The 19,131-nt window shown below is 30.8% G+C and overlaps 2 protein-coding genes across 10 annotated transcripts; both read left to right on the forward strand.

Moving 5' to 3' along the window:
* The first annotated feature begins 3,638 nt into the window (after nucleotides 1–3,638).
* LOC133690921 (uncharacterized) lies at nucleotides 3,639–5,740 on the forward strand. 7 transcript variants are annotated; one of them, XR_009841546.1, is made up of 3 exons: nucleotides 3,639–4,020; nucleotides 4,116–4,235; nucleotides 5,491–5,509. XR_009841546.1 is itself a non-coding variant. In XM_062111205.1 (3 exons), the coding sequence occupies exons 1-3, from the start codon at nucleotides 3,954–3,956 to the stop codon at nucleotides 5,668–5,670; spliced, it is 342 nt and encodes a 113-aa protein (XP_061967189.1). In that variant the 5' UTR covers nucleotides 3,643–3,953; the 3' UTR covers nucleotides 5,671–5,740. The 7 variants fall into 7 exon arrangements, 2 of the variants coding, with proteins under 2 accessions (XP_061967189.1, XP_061967196.1); XR_009841541.1 differs by lacking the exon at nucleotides 5,491–5,509 and adding an exon at nucleotides 4,966–5,447 and having other exon boundaries at nucleotides 3,640–4,020; nucleotides 4,116–4,856; XR_009841540.1 differs by lacking the exon at nucleotides 5,491–5,509 and adding an exon at nucleotides 4,657–5,447 and having other exon boundaries at nucleotides 3,640–4,020.
* Nucleotides 5,741–9,109: 3,369 nt separating this feature from the next.
* Nucleotides 9,110–13,149, forward strand: LOC133702609 (protein kinase PVPK-1). 3 transcript variants are annotated; one of them, XM_062126925.1, is made up of 3 exons: nucleotides 9,110–9,488; nucleotides 10,045–11,249; nucleotides 12,022–13,149. In XM_062126925.1, exons 2-3 carry the CDS (start codon nucleotides 10,081–10,083, stop codon nucleotides 12,893–12,895), a joined length of 2,043 nt encoding a protein of 680 aa, XP_061982909.1. In that variant the 5' UTR covers nucleotides 9,110–9,488; nucleotides 10,045–10,080; the 3' UTR covers nucleotides 12,896–13,149. The 3 variants fall into 3 exon arrangements, with proteins under 3 accessions (XP_061982909.1, XP_061982904.1, XP_061982915.1); XM_062126920.1 differs by having other exon boundaries at nucleotides 10,056–11,249; XM_062126931.1 differs by lacking the exon at nucleotides 9,110–9,488 and adding an exon at nucleotides 9,504–9,691 and having other exon boundaries at nucleotides 10,056–11,249.
* The last annotated feature ends 5,982 nt before the right edge of the window (nucleotides 13,150–19,131 follow it).

Raw genomic sequence — 19,131 nt, forward strand, 5'->3', positions numbered from 1 at the left:
AATCGAACCAAATTATAACAGAATATCAAAGAATTAAAAAAAAACAATTTAACTCAAACCGAGTAAACCAACAAGACTCATGACCTAGGGCATTAGAACGAGATAACCACATAGAAAAAAACTGAAAACAAAAGGATTATAAAGCTCAATTCCTAACCAACCCAATATTGAAAGATGAAATTAAAAAAAAAATCATCTTGAAAAAAATGATAAAAAAATAATTCAAGTCGGTCCGGGTTAACCTGCAAAACTTTATTTTGTTTTTTAAACTATTTTTTATTTTATTACACGATAACAAAAACAAATGCTCACAAAATTAAGGACCAATTAAATGCTAGAAGGTTTGTTTGAGCTCCCGGTCCTATAGAAACTAAACCAAAACAAAATACAAATCCTAATTCAAAATCAATAAAATATTAAATGATGAAATTAAAAAAAAATAAAGAAAAACTTAAAGTTGAAGGATGAAATCGAAAAAAATTAAAGATAAAAAAAAACCCAAAAAAAAACCACCTAAGTCAATCTAAGTTAATCTTTCATACTCATAACACAATTCACGAGAAAGAGATTTCCCAATAAAAAGCAAATAAAAAAATTATAAAGCCTAATTCTTAAGCAACGCAATTTCAAACTAACGCAATATCAAAAGATAAAAATGAAAAAAAAATATTCAATTTTAAAAAAGAAAAACAAAAAATGACAACTTGTGTCAACCCGAGTAAACCTATTAGACCCGGACCTAGATAATGAGAATGAAATAACCATATAGAAATCAAATTAAAATTTTTTTTGAAACCTAATTCTCAACCAGCCCATGTTAAATGATAAAATAAAAAAAATAAACAAAAAAAAAATCAAAGTCAACCTGAGTTAATTTACAAAATTATGATTCAAGGCATAAAACCAGGATAACTACATAGAAAAAAAAAAAAAACAAAGCTCAATTCTAAACTAACCATTTATTGACAAATGAAACTAAAAAATAAAATAATCTTTCAAACTTAGGCTAACCTTCCAAACCTATGATTTGGATCATGATATCGAAATTAACCCATAAAAAACAAATAAGCATTATGAAGGATGATTTTTTTTAAAAAAAATCCAATTCTAGAAAGGTCATAAAATAAGAAAATAACTATTTAAAGAATAATAATCAAAATTAATGTAGAATAAAATTAACAAAGCAAGGTAGAAAACCAAGTGAATGAGAGAGAAAAGAGAGAGGAGAACAAAAATGTCAATAAAAACACAACACCAACATTGACACATTTTTATTTACGATTTTCCTCTCTAAGATGATTCAAAAGCAACCGTGAAACAACCCATTTGGTAGTCAGAGAAGGGCTCATGTACCTCCAAGGCATGGTGTCCCTCCTCATTAGTTGGCACATGCATTGCACATGCTAACCATTCTTTCCCTGCCTTTTTTATTTATCCCTGACCTTGTTTTGTTTTCAAATTTGATCCCTTAGGCCTTAACCGTGTTAGATCAATCCAATTGAGTTTTATTTTGCAAAACTAAGTATTAACTATATGCCAAATTGTTTCCTTGACATCACGAGATTTCCATATATAGGCAATCAAAACAAACCCCCAAGTCTAGTACAAAAAAAAATCAATGTAAAAGGATTAAATTGAAAAAAAAAAGTTGAGTCATAAAAAAATGCGATAAACATTTTTCATCACTCATCTAATTCAGCCCAATGCTAATAAGAAAAAGGGGGCTTAACATTTTCCAAAAAATGCGATAAATATTTTTCATCACTCGTCTAATTCAACCCAATGCTAATAAGAAAGAGGGGGCTTAACATTTTACAATCTTCAAATTCTATCTCTATAAACTTAATTGTATTAAATCAATACAATTTTATTTAAAATCGACAAATTAAGCATCAACCAAGTGAAGATATTTTTTCTCGATACCGCATGATCCCCTAGTCTTGATAGCCAAAACAAACCACATAGCATAATCCCAAATAAACGCAATGCTATAGGAACAAATAAAAAAAATTAAAATCAAGGGACCAAAATAAAAATAAAAAAAGAAGATAAAAGACAAAAATAAATTAATAATGTTAGCCGAGGAGCTAAACTCATTTTAAAAAATACTATTCATCCAGATTCATTTGTATTGTTTATTGAAACAATGTAACAATGATTTTACTCCTCAACCTAAAGAAATTTAAAACTAGTTTACAAGGACATTTAAGTGTTTACATAGGGCCCATTTGTTTTTACTAAATTACAGGAGACAAACAAGTTTCTTCTTCTTTCAATTGCATAGTGAGACTACTAAAATACCATTTAAAGCAAAAAGAAGAAGAAGAAGAAACTAATATCAAAGGGTATTTTTATGTTTTCACAAGTTTTTCCATTATTATAATGTTAGTTGAAGAGCAATTTGTTATTTAATAAAATAAAATAAAAAAACTAAAAAACATGATGAAATGATTAAAATACGCTTAAAAGCAATAAATTTAAAACTACAGGCAATTGGCTTTTTATCTTTTTTATAATTTATTTTTCTTATTATCAAGTCAGCTTAGAAAATTTTATGTATTTTATCAAATATATATGTATATATATAAAAAGGTGAGGCGCGTGTGACATAGTTCGTAGTGCATGAGAGGACACACTCTTCACCAACGCGTGCAGTGCCTCCTGTGTTTAAAAATACCCTTTCGTCGTGTCATTGGAAACTCCTTTGTGTTCTCTTTCTAGTAGAGCGACGTGTGTCAATGGTGACAGTCCCATTTGTCACTATCATGCCCCTTTTCTTTTTATTTTCTCCCCCTGAAAGCTACCACTTGACCCTTTTTGTTGCTAGTATTTCAACTTCAATCTTTATTTTTTTGATATCTAATTTTTGTTCTTGGTTTTTTTATAGAAATTTTATTTTTTTTTCAATTTCATTCTTCCATCTCTATTTGCTATATATTATTTTCTTTCAATTTGATCCTCATTTTATTTATTTTTTTGGCCTTTAGTTGAATTAATTATTCTATTCAATTTTATCCTTCAATAGGTTAGCTTGCTCCTTATTTCTCGGGTTACAAGTTTGTCATACTAACTCAAATTAACTATAGCAATTTCTTTATCCTTTTTTTTATTCAATTTTGTTTTTTTATATTGAATGGGTTGAGAATTAAAACATATTATTTGTCCTATTTATAAAATTATTTTTTTCCTAGGTTATTGTTATCACTTTTTTTTTAATTTGGTCCACTCACTGCTATCACATATATTTTTTTATCAACTAATTAAAAAAACCAACTTATTTGACTCGGTCTAGTCTATGATTCGAGTCATATATTTTTTTTAAAAAAATATATTTGCGCTACTTGAACATTATTTTTAACGGAAAAAAATGTAAATTGTTATCTTCAAAGAGAAAATAAATATTATTTATTTGTAACAAGTAAGTGTTTATGAACTATTAAATAGATAATTTTAATTTATTATAAAATATTGCCACATATTTCATAATTTAGTTAATTGCTTTGTTAGTTATGAATAATTAAATATAATTTTAATAAAAATACCTTAAGAGAATTTTTGTGATTTATCTTTAAAAAAGGGATATTGTAATATTGTATTCATCTACTCTTAAGTTATATAGATTGAGAGAATTAAGAATTCTCGCTGCTATATGCCCTTGTATCAGTATGTTTGTGTTTTCTCTCATGTTTTTTTACCCCTTTAATCCAAACAAATTATATGCTAGGATAGTAGGATTCAAGTTAAAAATTCCTTCCCAAAATGAAGAAAGATCTTTATATTTTTAATGGCTTACCTTTTCTTTTCTTTTAAAATGAAATGATCTTTATATTTTACTGGCTTACCGTCTTCCACTCTATCTACTCCTGAGAGTCTGAATCACGGACACACAAAAGAAAGAAACTCAACGCAGAGAGAGAGAGAGAGAGAGAGAGGGAGAGAGGGAGAGCAGAAGAATGGCAATGGTGTCATGGAACCTAGGTGCATATCAGAAGGTGTGACCTTAATCACCAATTCACAGAGGTTTTCTTTTTCATTTTATTTTTGTTTGATCCATACACGTTTTCTCACGTATCATCATTTTCAGCAATTGCTCTTTAACTAAATTTTGGCTGCAGACACCAGCACTTCATGTAACATGCAGAAAGAAAGAAACGGACAGAGATCATTCCTACCCTTATAAAGTCATTGAAATCACACCTCCTCCAAAGAACCTCGGAATTCGTTGCTTTCCCACTGTATGTTTTTCCCCCCCTTTGTTTCTGTTATCTTCTGGTTTTTTAATGGTATTTCCTATCTGGGTTTCTCGTGACTTGATAAAATAGAGGAAAATGCAATACAGTTGAGAATTATTATTATATGATGTTTTGTTGCATTTCCTATCCGGGTTTCCTGTGACTTGATAAAATAGAGGAAAATGCAATACAATTATGAATTATTATTTTATGATGTTTTTGTGGTATTTCCTATCTGGGTTTCTTGTAACTTGATAAAATAGAGGCAAATGCAATACAGTTGAGAATTATTATTATATGATGTTTTTATGGTATTTCCTATCTGGGTTTCTTGCCTAATCCTTCCCATAGAGGAAGTTTTGGTGTTGATTATATGGGGGAAAGAGGTTCTGATGTTTATCCTCGGGTCCTCACTCCTGTCCAGCTCCCTGACACTACTTGCTTGCAATCAAATTATAGTCAGAAATCTCCGAGATTATGACCTTATAATGACACTACAAACGAAAAGGCCATGTTAGGTCTTTCATAGAAGAAAAAAGATAAAGAGAACCCAACATCAAGTTTGAATGGATATATATGGAAAGCTAGAGCAAAGAAAAGTTGGAGGTCGCAACATAGATAAAGGTACAAATCCCTGAGATTCGTTTTACCTGCTTGCCAATACAAGAGCTACTTTTAAAGGAAAACGAAGAGGAAGAAAGATCAGCTTTTATGATTTTTATACGCTGTCCAGGAATCATCTGTTCCACAAATGGGGGCTCCCCATAAGGACATGTCTTTATAACTGAAGACATTACAGCATGTTGGATGAGGCTGGGGAAAAAGTTCAGAGACATTATTGTTTGCAGATCACATTATTGTTTGAAGGGTATTGGTTTTTCAATCACTAAAGACTCGTTGTTCTCTCCTTGCTGATTTTAACTTCTTGTATTGGGATAAATCCCGTGTTCTGTATGTCCTCTGAACTGGGAAAAGACTGATGGTTACGGTATGGGGCCAAGTTACGAAACAATGAGCCGTAAATGTCAAATGTACCTATATGATTTCTAATAGAAGAAACCAAAATGCAGACCCTTCCTTTTGGTCTGTGTACACTAAAACAGAAACTTAACTCCAGTGTTCTGTCTGTCTGTAATCATCCTGTCGCATGTTAGTGTCATTATTCGACCTCAGGGATAGAATCGGATGAATTTGATGTTGGTGTTGTGGGTCAAAGTTTTCTTTCTTGTGTTCATTTACGTTGTTCCTGATGTAGCAGAACCTGCAATGCGGAGAAAGCGTGACTATTGAAGGACAGGCATATACCATTTCAGCTGTGACACATCGATACCAGCTTCGGAAGGGAAAGTACGAGCCTAGCGAGAAGAGACTCGATGTTTTGTCGACAGGGAGATACATCTTGAACTTGTATTTAGAAAACTTGCTAGAACAATCTTGATATTTTTTTCTGAACAAACTAAATTCAATCTTAAACACGGCAATGCCTCCATCATGTTCTTGTTTCTCAATCATCTGTCTCGTGAAGATTCCTGAGCTTCAGTGTCCTCGTCTAGCAGATTTATAGAGTCCTCCTGTCTCTGGTCATCATTGTTAAAATCTTGAAGTCTATGCAATCTGCATCCTTGCTGTTGAGCAAACTTAATATATATATATATATATAAAAAAAAAAAATTGCTTTCTTGCATTAAAATCAGAATCAATCCCAGTTGGCTCAAGTCAAGAGTGAAGCTTTTTAACCCGAATTAATCAAATGTTTTTTTTCCAAGGAAGCTGATTAGCACGGGTAAATTGAATATATTATTTAAAAAAGTCAGAATGATTCCATTTTAATTTTGATTTTAACTATGTTATGAATTGGTTTGTTGGGTAACTTTTGGTTGATTTTTTTAAGACTTGACCCGGGACGAAGAACATGCATGAACAGTTCATGCTGCTAATTGAAATTAATTTTTTTTCCTCAAAAAAAAATATTCTTAGGTTTTGCTAAAAAATTACTGATGTTAGAGGGTCGCAGAACATGGGAAAGGAGAGGCTTAGGGCAGAAAGTTTTGTGTGGAAATGAGGAAAGGATTCGTTAGTGTGCTACAGCATGATTGATGGCTTAAAAAAGGGGAATGATGCGGTGCATTGCACTCTGCAAATCATTGTTTCAAACATGCTTATGACAGTGGCCCCCGCAACTATTGAGACCTTGTCTCCGTATCCATCTAATCATTTTTTATACGTGTCTAAATCTGAACCCTTTTTCAAATTTATCTCCTCTCATCAACGGTGGAAACTGCTCAATCACATCTTCGAGCACCAAAAACCTCTTAATCTCGCCATTAATTAAGTTATATTTGAGATTAAGTTTTGAAATGTTTTTTTTGTCTGTTTTTATATTTTTTTAAAATTTATTTGTGATATTAATATATCAAAATAATAAACAAATAAATAATGTTTTGGTGTTAAACACGCGGCAGGGACTCGTACGAGAGGACTCCTCAACCACCGGGTGCCTTCCGTCTGCCCCGCAATTCCCCAAAAAGACCCTCGTGGCTGGTGGCGGGGCCCGCCAGCGTGGCGTTCCGGTCCCACCTGTCTGATTAAAAATTAGTAGGTGTTGGGGTGGGCACCGCGGGTAAAAGACGGTTTTATCCTTTAGGAGATTAGTAGTTAGAAAGATGGGCCCCGAAGATTAGTGATTAGGAGGGGGTTGTGCCCTCAACCGCGGGCGCATTGGATTGCCATGCGCCAGGGGCATGACAGCCGGCCACGTGCTATTGTTGGGGGTCCACGTGCGCGCATGTGAGGCCTCCCTCTTTAATGACATTGGTGCGGTTACTCAAGCCCATGTGATTAGTGTTAATTAAAAGAAAAAAGGAATTGTTTTACTGTCAGCAATAAATCATTTCACATAGAAATACGAAACCAAAATGTTAATGTTGCCGATAAAAAGTACACAGGAGGGAGTGAAGCCTTTTACCTTACAATAGTTACTCTCGGTGGTGACTGTCCCATAATACGGTGCTCAATTGTATTAAAAATATTTATTTTTTTATTTCAACATATTAAAACTATAAAAAAAACATATAAAAATTACTATTTGAATAATTTATGATAATAGCATATAATTTGAAATGATTTATGTATATATAAAAAACATATAAAAATGGTTTTTAATAGTTAAAAGACTTCACTCGTTAGAAGGGGAAATTCTCAAAATCTTTTTTATATATAAAAAAATATATTTACAAAATAAAAAACAATAAATAAATATTTCCACTCGTTAATGTTTTTATTATATCTATTAAAAATACTTTTTTAATGAATTAAACTCTGTTAGTCATTTAATTCTTTCGATCATTTCCAATAAAAATTAAAACCTTCTACTCATTTAGTTTGAAACTATTTTGATAACTATTATAAATATGTATTATTATAAATATTTATTATTGTTATTATCCCCGATGAAAAAAATATTTTGAGAAAATTTTCTTTTGAGGGAGTAAAAGTTTTTTTTTTTTTTATCATAAGTGAGTCAAACATTTTAACTTTATCAAAAAAAATTTATTAAATTAATTGGTATAGTTTTCAAGAGCTAACTTTTCCTATAAAAGAAAGACGTTTTATGATGCTAATAAGTTAATATCAAATGCATGATTAAAGACAAAAAATAAAAATAAAAAAAGGAGAAGTTAAAGTCACCTAATAATGGAGAGAAATATTAGCTATTCAACAAACAAATGTATTTGATTAGTATGATAAAAAAATATTTGTATTAAATTGAGACAAAAATAAAGTAAAATAAAGCTTACATACTTAAAAAAATGAAATTACTCTTTGTCATGTCACCTAATTATCATTACATAAAGTTATGAGTTTGGAGAAAAAAAACAAGTAAATATAATTTTTTTTTTTTGTGTTTTAAAAATATTTTTTTATTTTTTTCTTTACTTAAAATTAATATTTTTTTTAATATTTTCATATCATTTTAATGTGTTGATATTAAAAATAATTTTTTTAAAAAAAATATTATTTTAATGTATTTTCAAGTAAAAAGTAATCGTAACCACACTATCAAACATATTTATATATAAAAATAAATAAATAAAAATAAAAATAAAAACCAAAAGATAAAAACCAATAATGTTAGTCATTAAAAAAGAAAAACAACAAGGTAGATTATAGTTAGCAATAAGTAATAGTGACACCCCATGCATAATGAGTGATGTGATGTGTCCCAATTTGCATCCATGCTAGGTTTGTTTGAAAATCAATTTTTAAATATATTTATATATATTTTTAAAAAATATTAAAATAATATATTTTTAGTATTTTTTAATTATTTTAACTCTTAAAATAAAAAATATTTATAAAAAACATTGTGCGCTGTAATATCAAATAAGCTTGATAATTATGGTTGTTTTTTAAAGTGTTTTTTACTCGGAAATGTATCAAAATAATATTTTTTTATTTTTTTTAAAATTATTTTTGATACCAGTATATCAAAGTGATATGAAAATACCAAAAAATATTAATTTAAAGTAAATAAAAAAATTAAATTTTTTAAAAATTACTTTTGAAACGCAAAAATAAACAGGCCAGTGCGTGTAAGATGTGTAGTATTTTTGTAAAAACAATATATTAAAATAAGTTTCTTAGAGATTTTTTTATTTTTGATATTAGAATATTAAAGTGATAAAAAAACTAAATAAAAAAACCTTTAATTCTTTTTTAAGTAAAATACACTTTTTTATATATATTTTTGATTTTTATCATAACCGCACTTCCCGTCAACAAGAGGAAGGAGGCCTCCAATTTACAAAAAACAAGAACAATAAAGTACGTAGATAAAAGAGAGAGAATCTTTAACCAATACGCAAAGCACATCTGTCCTTTAGGCTCTTTGAAACCTTTAATCCATTCCCTCCCTCTTTCACTCCTCCATTAAACGACGAAAACAATAACAGAAACAGCTCTCGACAACAAAAAAGAAGAAAAAATAAAAAAAAAGGAAGCAATCATTTATCATTGTTCAATCTCTCTCTCTCGCTCTCTCTCTTGTTTGGATCGGATCTCAATTCTGAAGTATTCTTCAGTGAAACAGAAAGGCACTCACTCACACACATATACACTCACAAATAACAAAGTTAATTTACTTTCTTTCCTTGTGACCTGTTTTTGGCCTTTTGGGGTCCTTGTGTGTGTGTGTTTTGGTTGTAACAGTCATGCAAGATTGCTGTCTCTGCATTGCCTTCTCTCTTCTTTAATCAGGTGTATACTCTTTCCCTTTCTTTTTCTTGACTGTTTTGGTCCCTTAATTCATGTTATGTTATTTTGCTTTTTAAAGAAACAACTCAACTTTACTTGAACTAGCCAATTTGCTTCTGTTGGTGTCAAACATCTGGCTTCTTGATTTTTGCCATCTGGGTTCTTGAGCAAATTGCTTAGGACGGTTTTTGATTGAAGAAAACAATGTAAAGTTCTTGTCTTTTTTCTTTTCCTTTTATTTTCTTAATGGGATTTAGGTATCTTACTGCTTACAAGGGTTGATTTTGACATTCATTTGACTGTGGATAACGGTAAAATATCTTCATTCACGGGCCACCTTTATTGTATCTTGTTTTTCCCGTTATATTTGGAGTTTCTTTAATTGTAATTTTCTGCGGAGATTGTGTGAATCAATTGTGTTATTTTCTTGTTTGAATTTGCAATACTATGTTGTTTTTGTCTTTGTAGCACCTGTAATAGCATAGCATAGCATATTTTAGATATAAAAGCAATTTAATTCCAAGATTCTGTCGATTAATGGCTTGCTTACCATTCATAGCTACATCTCAGAACATTGCTGTTGTCGAGATATTCCATGGAGTCGTTTGTCAATGGGATTGAATCTTCATCACAGACTCAGAATTCAGCATCTAAAGTAGGCAGCCACCCGCTTTCCACATCTGTCATGTCTCGCCCTTCTCGGCCTCCAACTCTGAAACAGTCTAGACACGAAGGGGCTTCTTCCGGTGCATGCTATGCAAGTTCATCCAATCATGGCATCAAGACTGTCCACCATTCAAATGGTTCTGTAATCTATCCGAAGAATCCCTACAAAACAGCACATGATGGTATCCGGCATGAAGAATTTCTTAGTACGGCAAAATATTTCTTTAGTCCTCATAAGGGCAAATCTGAGTTTGCAAGCTCGACTGAAGTTGTTAGTCAATCAGCAGAATCTTCTCCTGAGAATAAGGTTTCTATGGCGGAGAACAATTCCTGCATCAAACCTCCCATGGATGATCCAAAGAGCTCTAATTCCAGTGGCTCACTTGAATCTGGAAGTATTGTCTCAGGCCCATCCGAAGCAGATGCTGGGCAGCTTAACAATCACATAGTATCTCAATCAGCTATAAGCTTCTGTCCAAGTCCTTCAAACAGCATCTATACTGCCACTCTCTATGCAGAGGCCAAACAAAGTTTCACCAACACAGAAGTAAGTGAAGAAGCAAGCATTGTTGAGAAGTCTGTTGAAAGTGGTGAAGTAAGCAACTCCTATGATAACGAGAGCAGGAAAATGAGCCTCTATAGAGGCAGCACTGATAGTGATATTAGTGATGAAAGCAGTTCCAGTAGTTTAAGCAGTGCATTATACAAGCCCCACAAGGCAAATGATATAAGATGGGAAGCAATTCAAGTTGTCAGATCTCATGCGGGAGCATTGGGGTTCAATCACTTTAAATTGTTGAAGAGACTAGGATGTGGAGATATAGGCAGTGTTTATCTATCAGAGTTGAGTGGTACTAGAACTTGTTTTGCAATGAAAGTTATGGATAAAGCAGCTCTAGCTGCACGGAAAAAGCTTTTAAGGGCTCAGACTGAACGAGAGATCCTTCAATCTCTGGATCATCCATTTCTACCCACGCTATATTCACATTTTGAAACAGAAAAGTTCTCTTGCTTGTTAATGGAGTTCTGCCCTGGTGGGGACTTGCATGCACTGAGGCAACGCCAACCTGGGAAGTACTTTCCAGAGCATGCTGCCAGGTTTGGAATTTTGTCTTATTTTTTCAAGCTTTCGTATTTATATATTGGTAATCTTTAACCATCTGTATGCTTTATAAATACTGAAATTAAATCTATATAGCTTATAACAGTACATTTTTGGTGTCTTTGAGGGATCATCGAGAACCCTGTGAAATTTCTAGTTAGGGCTCTTTTTCATGGACTTGACAAAACCTGCATCGAGTAAGCTTGCCATGCTGTGAAATTGAGCAATGATTTTTTATGAACTCGTTCGGTTGTTCGCATGAGTTTGTGATTGCATGCTTTGATTCCCGGGGACATCTTTGGCACCAATCTGGAATCTGCATTCCCAGACCTCCCGTTGTGATGATTTCAATCAAGCATGAATTTTCTTATTTCCTTTTTTTTATTCCTTTTGACTCTTGCCTTCTGCATCAAGTTTTGTATTTGTAATCTCGTGTATAATGTCGCTTAATTTTTTCTGTTGTCTTAATTGACTAAATTTAGTAAGGATGTTATACGCACATATTTTCCAGAAAAAGTTGTGTTTTTGTATCCTGAATTGTGTAGTTCATACTGGTTTGAAGGTGTCCCGGACCAATATTCAAACAAAAAGAAAACAAGGATTTTCCAGGAAATTTCATGAGATATTTTGTATGCGTGAAGTTTCTGCAGATGCATCACCCAAATAAGTGATGAGTTCCGATACCATTTGTTACAATTCTATTCGTGCAGACAAACTTTGGTGTTGATTATTGTGATGCCATTCTTTGAATGCCATTACTTTATGCAGGTTTTATGTGGCAGAAGCGCTCCTTGCTTTGGAATACTTGCACATGCTTGGGATCATTTACAGAGACCTCAAACCAGAGAATGTTTTGGTGAGGGAAGATGGGCATATAATGCTTTCAGATTTTGATCTCTCTCTAAGATGTGCTGTCTGCCCTACTCTGGTAAAATCATCGAACACCAGCTCAGAGTCGAAGAATTCAGCGTATTGTGTGCAGCCTGCCTGCATTGAGCCAACTTGTGTAATACAACCAGATTGCATCCAGCCAGCATGTTTTGGACCACGCTTCTTCTCAACCAAGGCCAAGAAAGGTAAAAAGAGCAAGTCTAAGAATGAGATGAATCATCAAGTAAACCCTCTGCCTGAGCTCATGGCCGAACCCACAAATGCTCGTTCAATGTCTTTTGTGGGTACGCATGAGTACTTGGCCCCTGAAATAATTAAAGGTGAGGGCCATGGAAGTGCTGTAGATTGGTGGACATTTGGGATATTTCTCTATGAGCTTTTGTTTGGTAAAACTCCTTTCAAGGGAGCAGGAAATCGAGCTACACTATTTAATGTGGTTGGCCAGCCATTAAGATTTCCAGAATCACCTACTGTGAGCTTTGCAGCTAAGGACTTGATCAGAGGTTTACTCGTGAAGGAGCCACAGCATCGTCTTGCTTATAGACGGGGAGCCACTGAAATAAAACAGCATCCATTCTTTCAGAGCATCAATTGGGCGCTCATTCGTTGTACAAATCCTCCGGAGGTGCCAAAACAAGCAATAATGGAATTTCTAATGAGAGCTGATTCTCCAAAAGCCCCCACAGATGTGAACGTGCCAGGTGTTGATGTGAAGCCTTCTGGTAATTATTTAGAGATAGATTTCTTTTAGGTTTGTGATTGGTTTCTCTCATCGGACCAGTTTCCATCACCACATCTTAGTATTTTTCCTCGATGGTTCATTTTCCATTGTAAGGGTATACAAATCCATTGTTCCCTTTTCCATTGTAAGGGGATACAAATCCACTGTTCCCCTGATGACACATGTAACTGCCCTTTGAGTCCTGGCACGGTAAATAACTCTTGAGGAAATGCAAGTGCAGTTGAATGAGAAATGAAAATGCTTTATCTTTCCCTTCTGTCAAACCTATGCTTCTTTAACTCGGTCACTATGAAGTTGGTTCGATATTCAGAAATATTGGACAGAGCATTGTCTCTCCATTGTTTCATTCTGAACTTAGGATACCTGGGATTGTTTCATGGAAGAAGAAAGGAATTGTAACCAAAGAACAGGCCATTGTGAATCTTTCGTTTTTCATTTTCTTGAGAATGATCAATGTGAATCAGTATAGAAAGCAACTTTGTGGAGGATGTTACTGTTTTATCTGTGTTCTTGAAGCCATTGCCCTTTTCCTGTTTTACTTTGGAAAATCACTCGGCAGCATGTTTCCATATCAATATACCCTTTTGTGTTTATGCGGTATGTATATTCATCTGGGACTTATAAGATCTGTTCGGTTATGTCATGTTTATAAATAAAGCATCATTGTTAGCTAATCATTATAGGAGAAGTAAGGGATATCATGCCCTCTCATTATCAGCTTTTACCTGTTTCTTCTTCCTCCTCCTCCTCTCTTTTTTATAGGGATTAAATATATAGTTGATGATACTGCAAGGACTAATTAATTAATTTTAATAAACTATAAAAAGTTATAATTAGCTGAAGGAAACATGGAAGAAAATTGTATGAGAGGGTCAAGTTCAAATCAAATCCATAATAATAATAATAATAATAATAATCATATCTAAGAATAAAATTAAAAAGGAAATTCAATCGATGAACTAATCTTTTTGCTAGCCAAGCCACCAAATCAACCGTTAATAAGCATATATGTTTTTTTTTCTAATTACATAAATATGTTTTGGAGTTTAATACACAATTATGCAAAAATAAATATTAACTCCATATATATGTTGAGTTTTATTATGATTTTGATGCACGGTAGAAATAAGTAATAAAAGATAAATATATTCAACAATAAATATGTGTTTTTTTTTAAAATCAATTTTATGGTTTATTTTTAAAAATAAACAAACAAAAAAATATAAATACATAGTGAATTTTATGGTAATTTTGATATATATTCTAAAGTATAAACAATATAAAGATGAATTAAACAAAAAGAACTTGTTGCAAAAAATTAATTATCAAATAAATATATTTGATAAAAAAAACAAAAAAAAAATACATTTACATATGATGCAAGAGCTATTTTAGAAAAATAGATATTTTCCTTAACTAGTTTTATTTATTTCTAGTTTTATTTTTCTATTCTTTATTATTATGATACTTTTCTAGTTTTTTTCTATTTAAATATAATATTTTTTCTATTCAATATTATTAGGGTTTCTAGTTTTTTTTGTTTATAAAGAGTTATAAAAGCTTTTTGACTATAAAAAAAATAAAATTAAGTATTTTGATAATCTTCTCATATTTATAATATTTTTTTAACTTATTATAGACCCCTTTATCTTTGTTGAATATATTGTTCATATACTTCCAATGAATGTTCTCATAATCTCATTTATGAGAAATTATTATGTATATCACAAACTATTCTCCTTTCTTTCACATAAAAATATAATCCATTATAACAATCAGAGGCGGAACTAAAGGGTAGCAAGCAGGGGCCCGACCCCTGCAAAACACCCCTATAAAATATTTTAGAATTTTTTTTATTTAAATATAATATGTAATGAGCTTTCTAATAATAAATTATAATTTCACTAGTTATCTTTAAATTTAAAATTATCTCTCCTTATAAGTGGAAAAGAAAACAAATAAAATTTTTAATTTAATTACCTTTCTTTACCGTTTCTCTATCTTTATTTTCCAGAATACTAACAAAAAAATATAATAAAACAAAGCAATGCGTAAAGATTAAAACAAAGCTGCCAATTAATTCATTGTTCATCAAAACAAGGTAATTAGTGATTCAAATTTAAAATCTTTTGTTTTTTTATGTTTGTTAAGAATTTGATGAGGATATATATAAATAAATATATATATATATATATATATATATAAAATTTTGCTATTATTTCTTTTTTTTTTCTAGATCTACTACTTTTACCATTTTTTTTATTTCTTATTATAGTGAATGTCGTTTTTTTCTAATTAATTGGATATATTTTATTAGTTTGTTTCGATTATACTTGGATTTTTTTTATGTTTTGTTTTTAGTAGAGCCGTCAAAATTATCAATTTTTTCTCACATATACCTTATTATCACAGGGTCCAATATACAATTAGACACGATTTTTCTAGTCAAATTGAGTTCTTTGAAGAGAATATACTCAATTTTAATTTAGTGTAAGTTTTCTTCTTTAGGAACCAATAATCCTATTTATTATGTTAGATTTGCTTTTATATATCAGTTTCTTTACATGTAAAAAATTATACCTTGTCATATTAATTTTAACCCCTTATCAAATAATCTCAGTTCTGCCCCTGATAACAATTATTTACGAATCCTATCTCTACATGCAAGACTATCGATTATGACTTTTCAGTGCATTAAATAATTCCTCATGGGTTGACATGTAATTTAATTAAAATCATTTTTTTAAAATATCAATATAATTTAAAAAAAAACATTTAAGTGATAATGTTTTAAATTATCTTAGGTCATCCCCAATTAATATATCCATTTATGAGTCTGATTATAAGTTTCATTAAATTTCATAACTCTGTTAATTGAAATCTATTTTTATTTAATTATACAATAATATAAATCATTCAAAGAGAATAATGTATTTTTTTTTTGTTAAAATTATCTTTTCTGATTCAATTTTTTTATTTTGAAAATAATGTTTTTATTAGCAATGTAGTTTATTAAATAAAAAGTAACAACAATAAGAAAATAATTTTTTACAAAAACTATAATGATTTGAAATAAAAAGGAAAAAAACTTATATTTTTAATAAAAAAACTTAATTTTTTTATTCATGTACTTATTTTGACAAAAATATTTTTTTTACAATAAATATTGTTTCTTACATAAGAACTTATTACAATCGTGAAACAAGTTTTAGTTAAAAAAATTTAACAATCATGAATTCATCATTTATAGGCATCTATATATAAAAAAACATACCAGAACAATAAATTTTAAAAAATATATAAAACATCTACAATATCAAAATTAAAAAAAATATTTTATTCTCATCTAGTATTAATGAGCAAATTATTTTAAAAAATTTATATAAGGCTAATACATGGTTATCTATAAAACAAATGATAGTATCATCATAAAAAAGTTATAATCATCTTAAAAACAATGATATAATTGGAAAAATATTTAAATATTATTTTAATAAATTAATTTAAATATATATTACATAAAAAAAAAGATAAAAGAAAAACATTTAAAGAATATCTAAGTGGTCATGCACACCTATCCTAAGAAAAAAGGTCTAGGGGCTAGAAGGGCATGCCCATGTGCTTTTTTTTTTTGGTAAAATGGATAGATGACCTAATTTTTTTTTATATCAAGCAGATAACATATTGAGTAGCTGGATGAATAATGTGTTATCTTCTGGTTGGTCGAGATCTGAGCTTTGAAATCCCAATAACCCAACATTTCAACTTATTTTTACCTAAAAATATAATAAAAATCTCAAAAAACCCATTTCAAATACTAAAAAGCCAATAATTACTCTAAAATACCAAACTCTAACCATATCAAAAATAATTATGGTCTTGATTTAATCTTCACAACATATTCTAGGACAAACACCATTTCATTGAATTTTTCTCTTAAAGACCAATACATTAACAACAAGATGTACCTTTTTGGTGGTCAAATTATGGTCGATTGAATGTTTTCTTCTTTTTTTCAATGACTTTTTCTTTGCTCTCAAATAAAATAAATAAAGTTTAGTACTGAAATGTGAGATCCTAAAGACACGAGCATCAAAAAACACAAAAACAAAAAGCAATAACTTTAGGAATTAAATTGTAGTTTTCCACAACCATGAACAATAAAAAAGAAAAGAAAAGAAAAAAGGCTATGTTATTTAAGTGTTAAATTAGGCCCTTATAATTTTAATATTTTTAATTGATAAAATTAAATTTTATTTTGTGAAATCAAACATCAATTTAATGCCTCAATATTTATAGACATTACGAATACAATCTAGCATGTGAATTGAAACTAATCATCAGGTTTAAAACTATGTGTACAAAAGGATGAAATTGATTTTGTTTTTGTTTTTGTTTGTGTTAAGTTTGGTCTTTATTGTTTTAATTTTTTTATTAATAAAATCAAATTTTAATTTACAAAATAAAAAATGAATGTAATGTCTCGACAATTTTATACCCAACAAATACAATAAAACTCGTGAATCAAAGCCAAACATTAACAGAACTCTAAAACATGTGGGATTTCTATTGTACATGAATGCATTGTGGACCAAGAGACAGTTCACTGTGGACTTATTGTACATGTATGCACCATGGACCAAGAGACAATTAATTGTGGACTTGTATAGTTGCTATATATTAAAACGCTTGAGAAAAACATTATAGATTTACTGTGGATGCAGACTCATTGCACTGTAGATGACACTGTAGTCATAGATTGTTTGCATTGTGGATAATACTGTAACATCTTGGGAGGCGTTGCCTTTGATGTGTTTTTTTTATCAAGAATTGTGTCTGGGGGCGTTGCTTTTTCGATGTTCTCTGCCAATAGCTGCTAGGTCTAGCTTGGAGCAAGACCCAAATCACTTCCAAAAGGTTCTAATAGTTTTGGGTCCATATATGTCCACTTTTATTTGTTCTTTTCTTTAGATTTTTTTCTTTTTTCTTATTTAATTTTGGCGTAGCTCTCGGGCCAATTAGTAGAATGTGTACGACATGTAGAAGGGAGTTCGGTCTATGGAACCACCGAGAGACGTGAAGAATGCCTTTCATCAACATAAGTGAAGGGAGATATATAGTTCAGAAAGACTACCTCCTATGACCTACACTCATAGAAGTTCATCGAGTTTCCCTACATATCAAGCAACCTACATATCTTGATAATTTCATAAACATCTTTCTTCTTTTCTAATGGCATTGGGTCCATATGTTGCCAATTTTATTTGTTGTCCTCTTTAGATTTTTTTTCCCTTTTCTCTTATTTAATTTCCCCCCAACAAAACCTGTTAGTGCTGGGTTCTTCCCCAAGTAGGACCTAATTGTTTTGGGTTTGGACCCTTAGAGTTAGGTCCTGCCTCTAACAGGACCCAACATAACTTTGGGTCCGGCTGAGAGCAAGACCCATTTGAATTGGGTGCTGCTGGAAGTAGACCCATCCGTTTTGGGTCTTGTTGCGACTAGGACCCTTCAACGTTGAGTTATGCTCTCAGCAGGATCCAACACCATTGGGTCCTGCTTGGGGTAGGACTATCAGCGCTTGGTCCTGTTGGGCAGCAAGAAATTCAAATTTTGTTGGGCATGGCTTCTTGGGTTTGTCATCACATCAAAATAATACAAAAATATAAAAAAAATATTAATTTGAAGTAAGGAAAAAAATATAAAAAATTCAATTTTTTTTAAAACCTTTTTTGAAATGTAAAAAGAAACATGCTTTAATAAGAAAATTCAAGCCAACTTGAAATGAAGAAAAAATTATCATCAAAACATCTTAGACAAAAAAAAATTAAAAATTCAAGGGATAGAAATTAGTTGTCTGTGTATTGAGTGCTACTCTTCTATGTGCTATAATGATGCTACTGTAGAAAGTACTTAATTTGAAGATGGTGATGATGCAAATATATTATGTGCTTTTAACCCAACTCAAGCATTTTTAAATTTGAGAAAAAAATTATTATTGACCCGCTATGGAGTGCGGGCGAAAATGCTAGCTATTATATTATTACATAATGATTATTTGTGAAATTATTTTAAAAAAAAAATATATTGACATTTTTATTTTTGAAAATTGATTTTTTGTATTATCACATCAACATCATACAAAAAATATTAATTGGAATTAAAGGAAAAAATGAAAACTTTTAAAGATGGTGCTACTATAGAAATATTTTATTGAAGATGGTGATTGTGCAAATACATTTCGTACT

The sequence above is a fragment of the Populus nigra genome, chromosome 1, assembly GCF_951802175.1.
Source record: "Populus nigra chromosome 1, ddPopNigr1.1, whole genome shotgun sequence".
Classification (NCBI taxonomy): domain Eukaryota; kingdom Viridiplantae; phylum Streptophyta; class Magnoliopsida; order Malpighiales; family Salicaceae; genus Populus; species Populus nigra.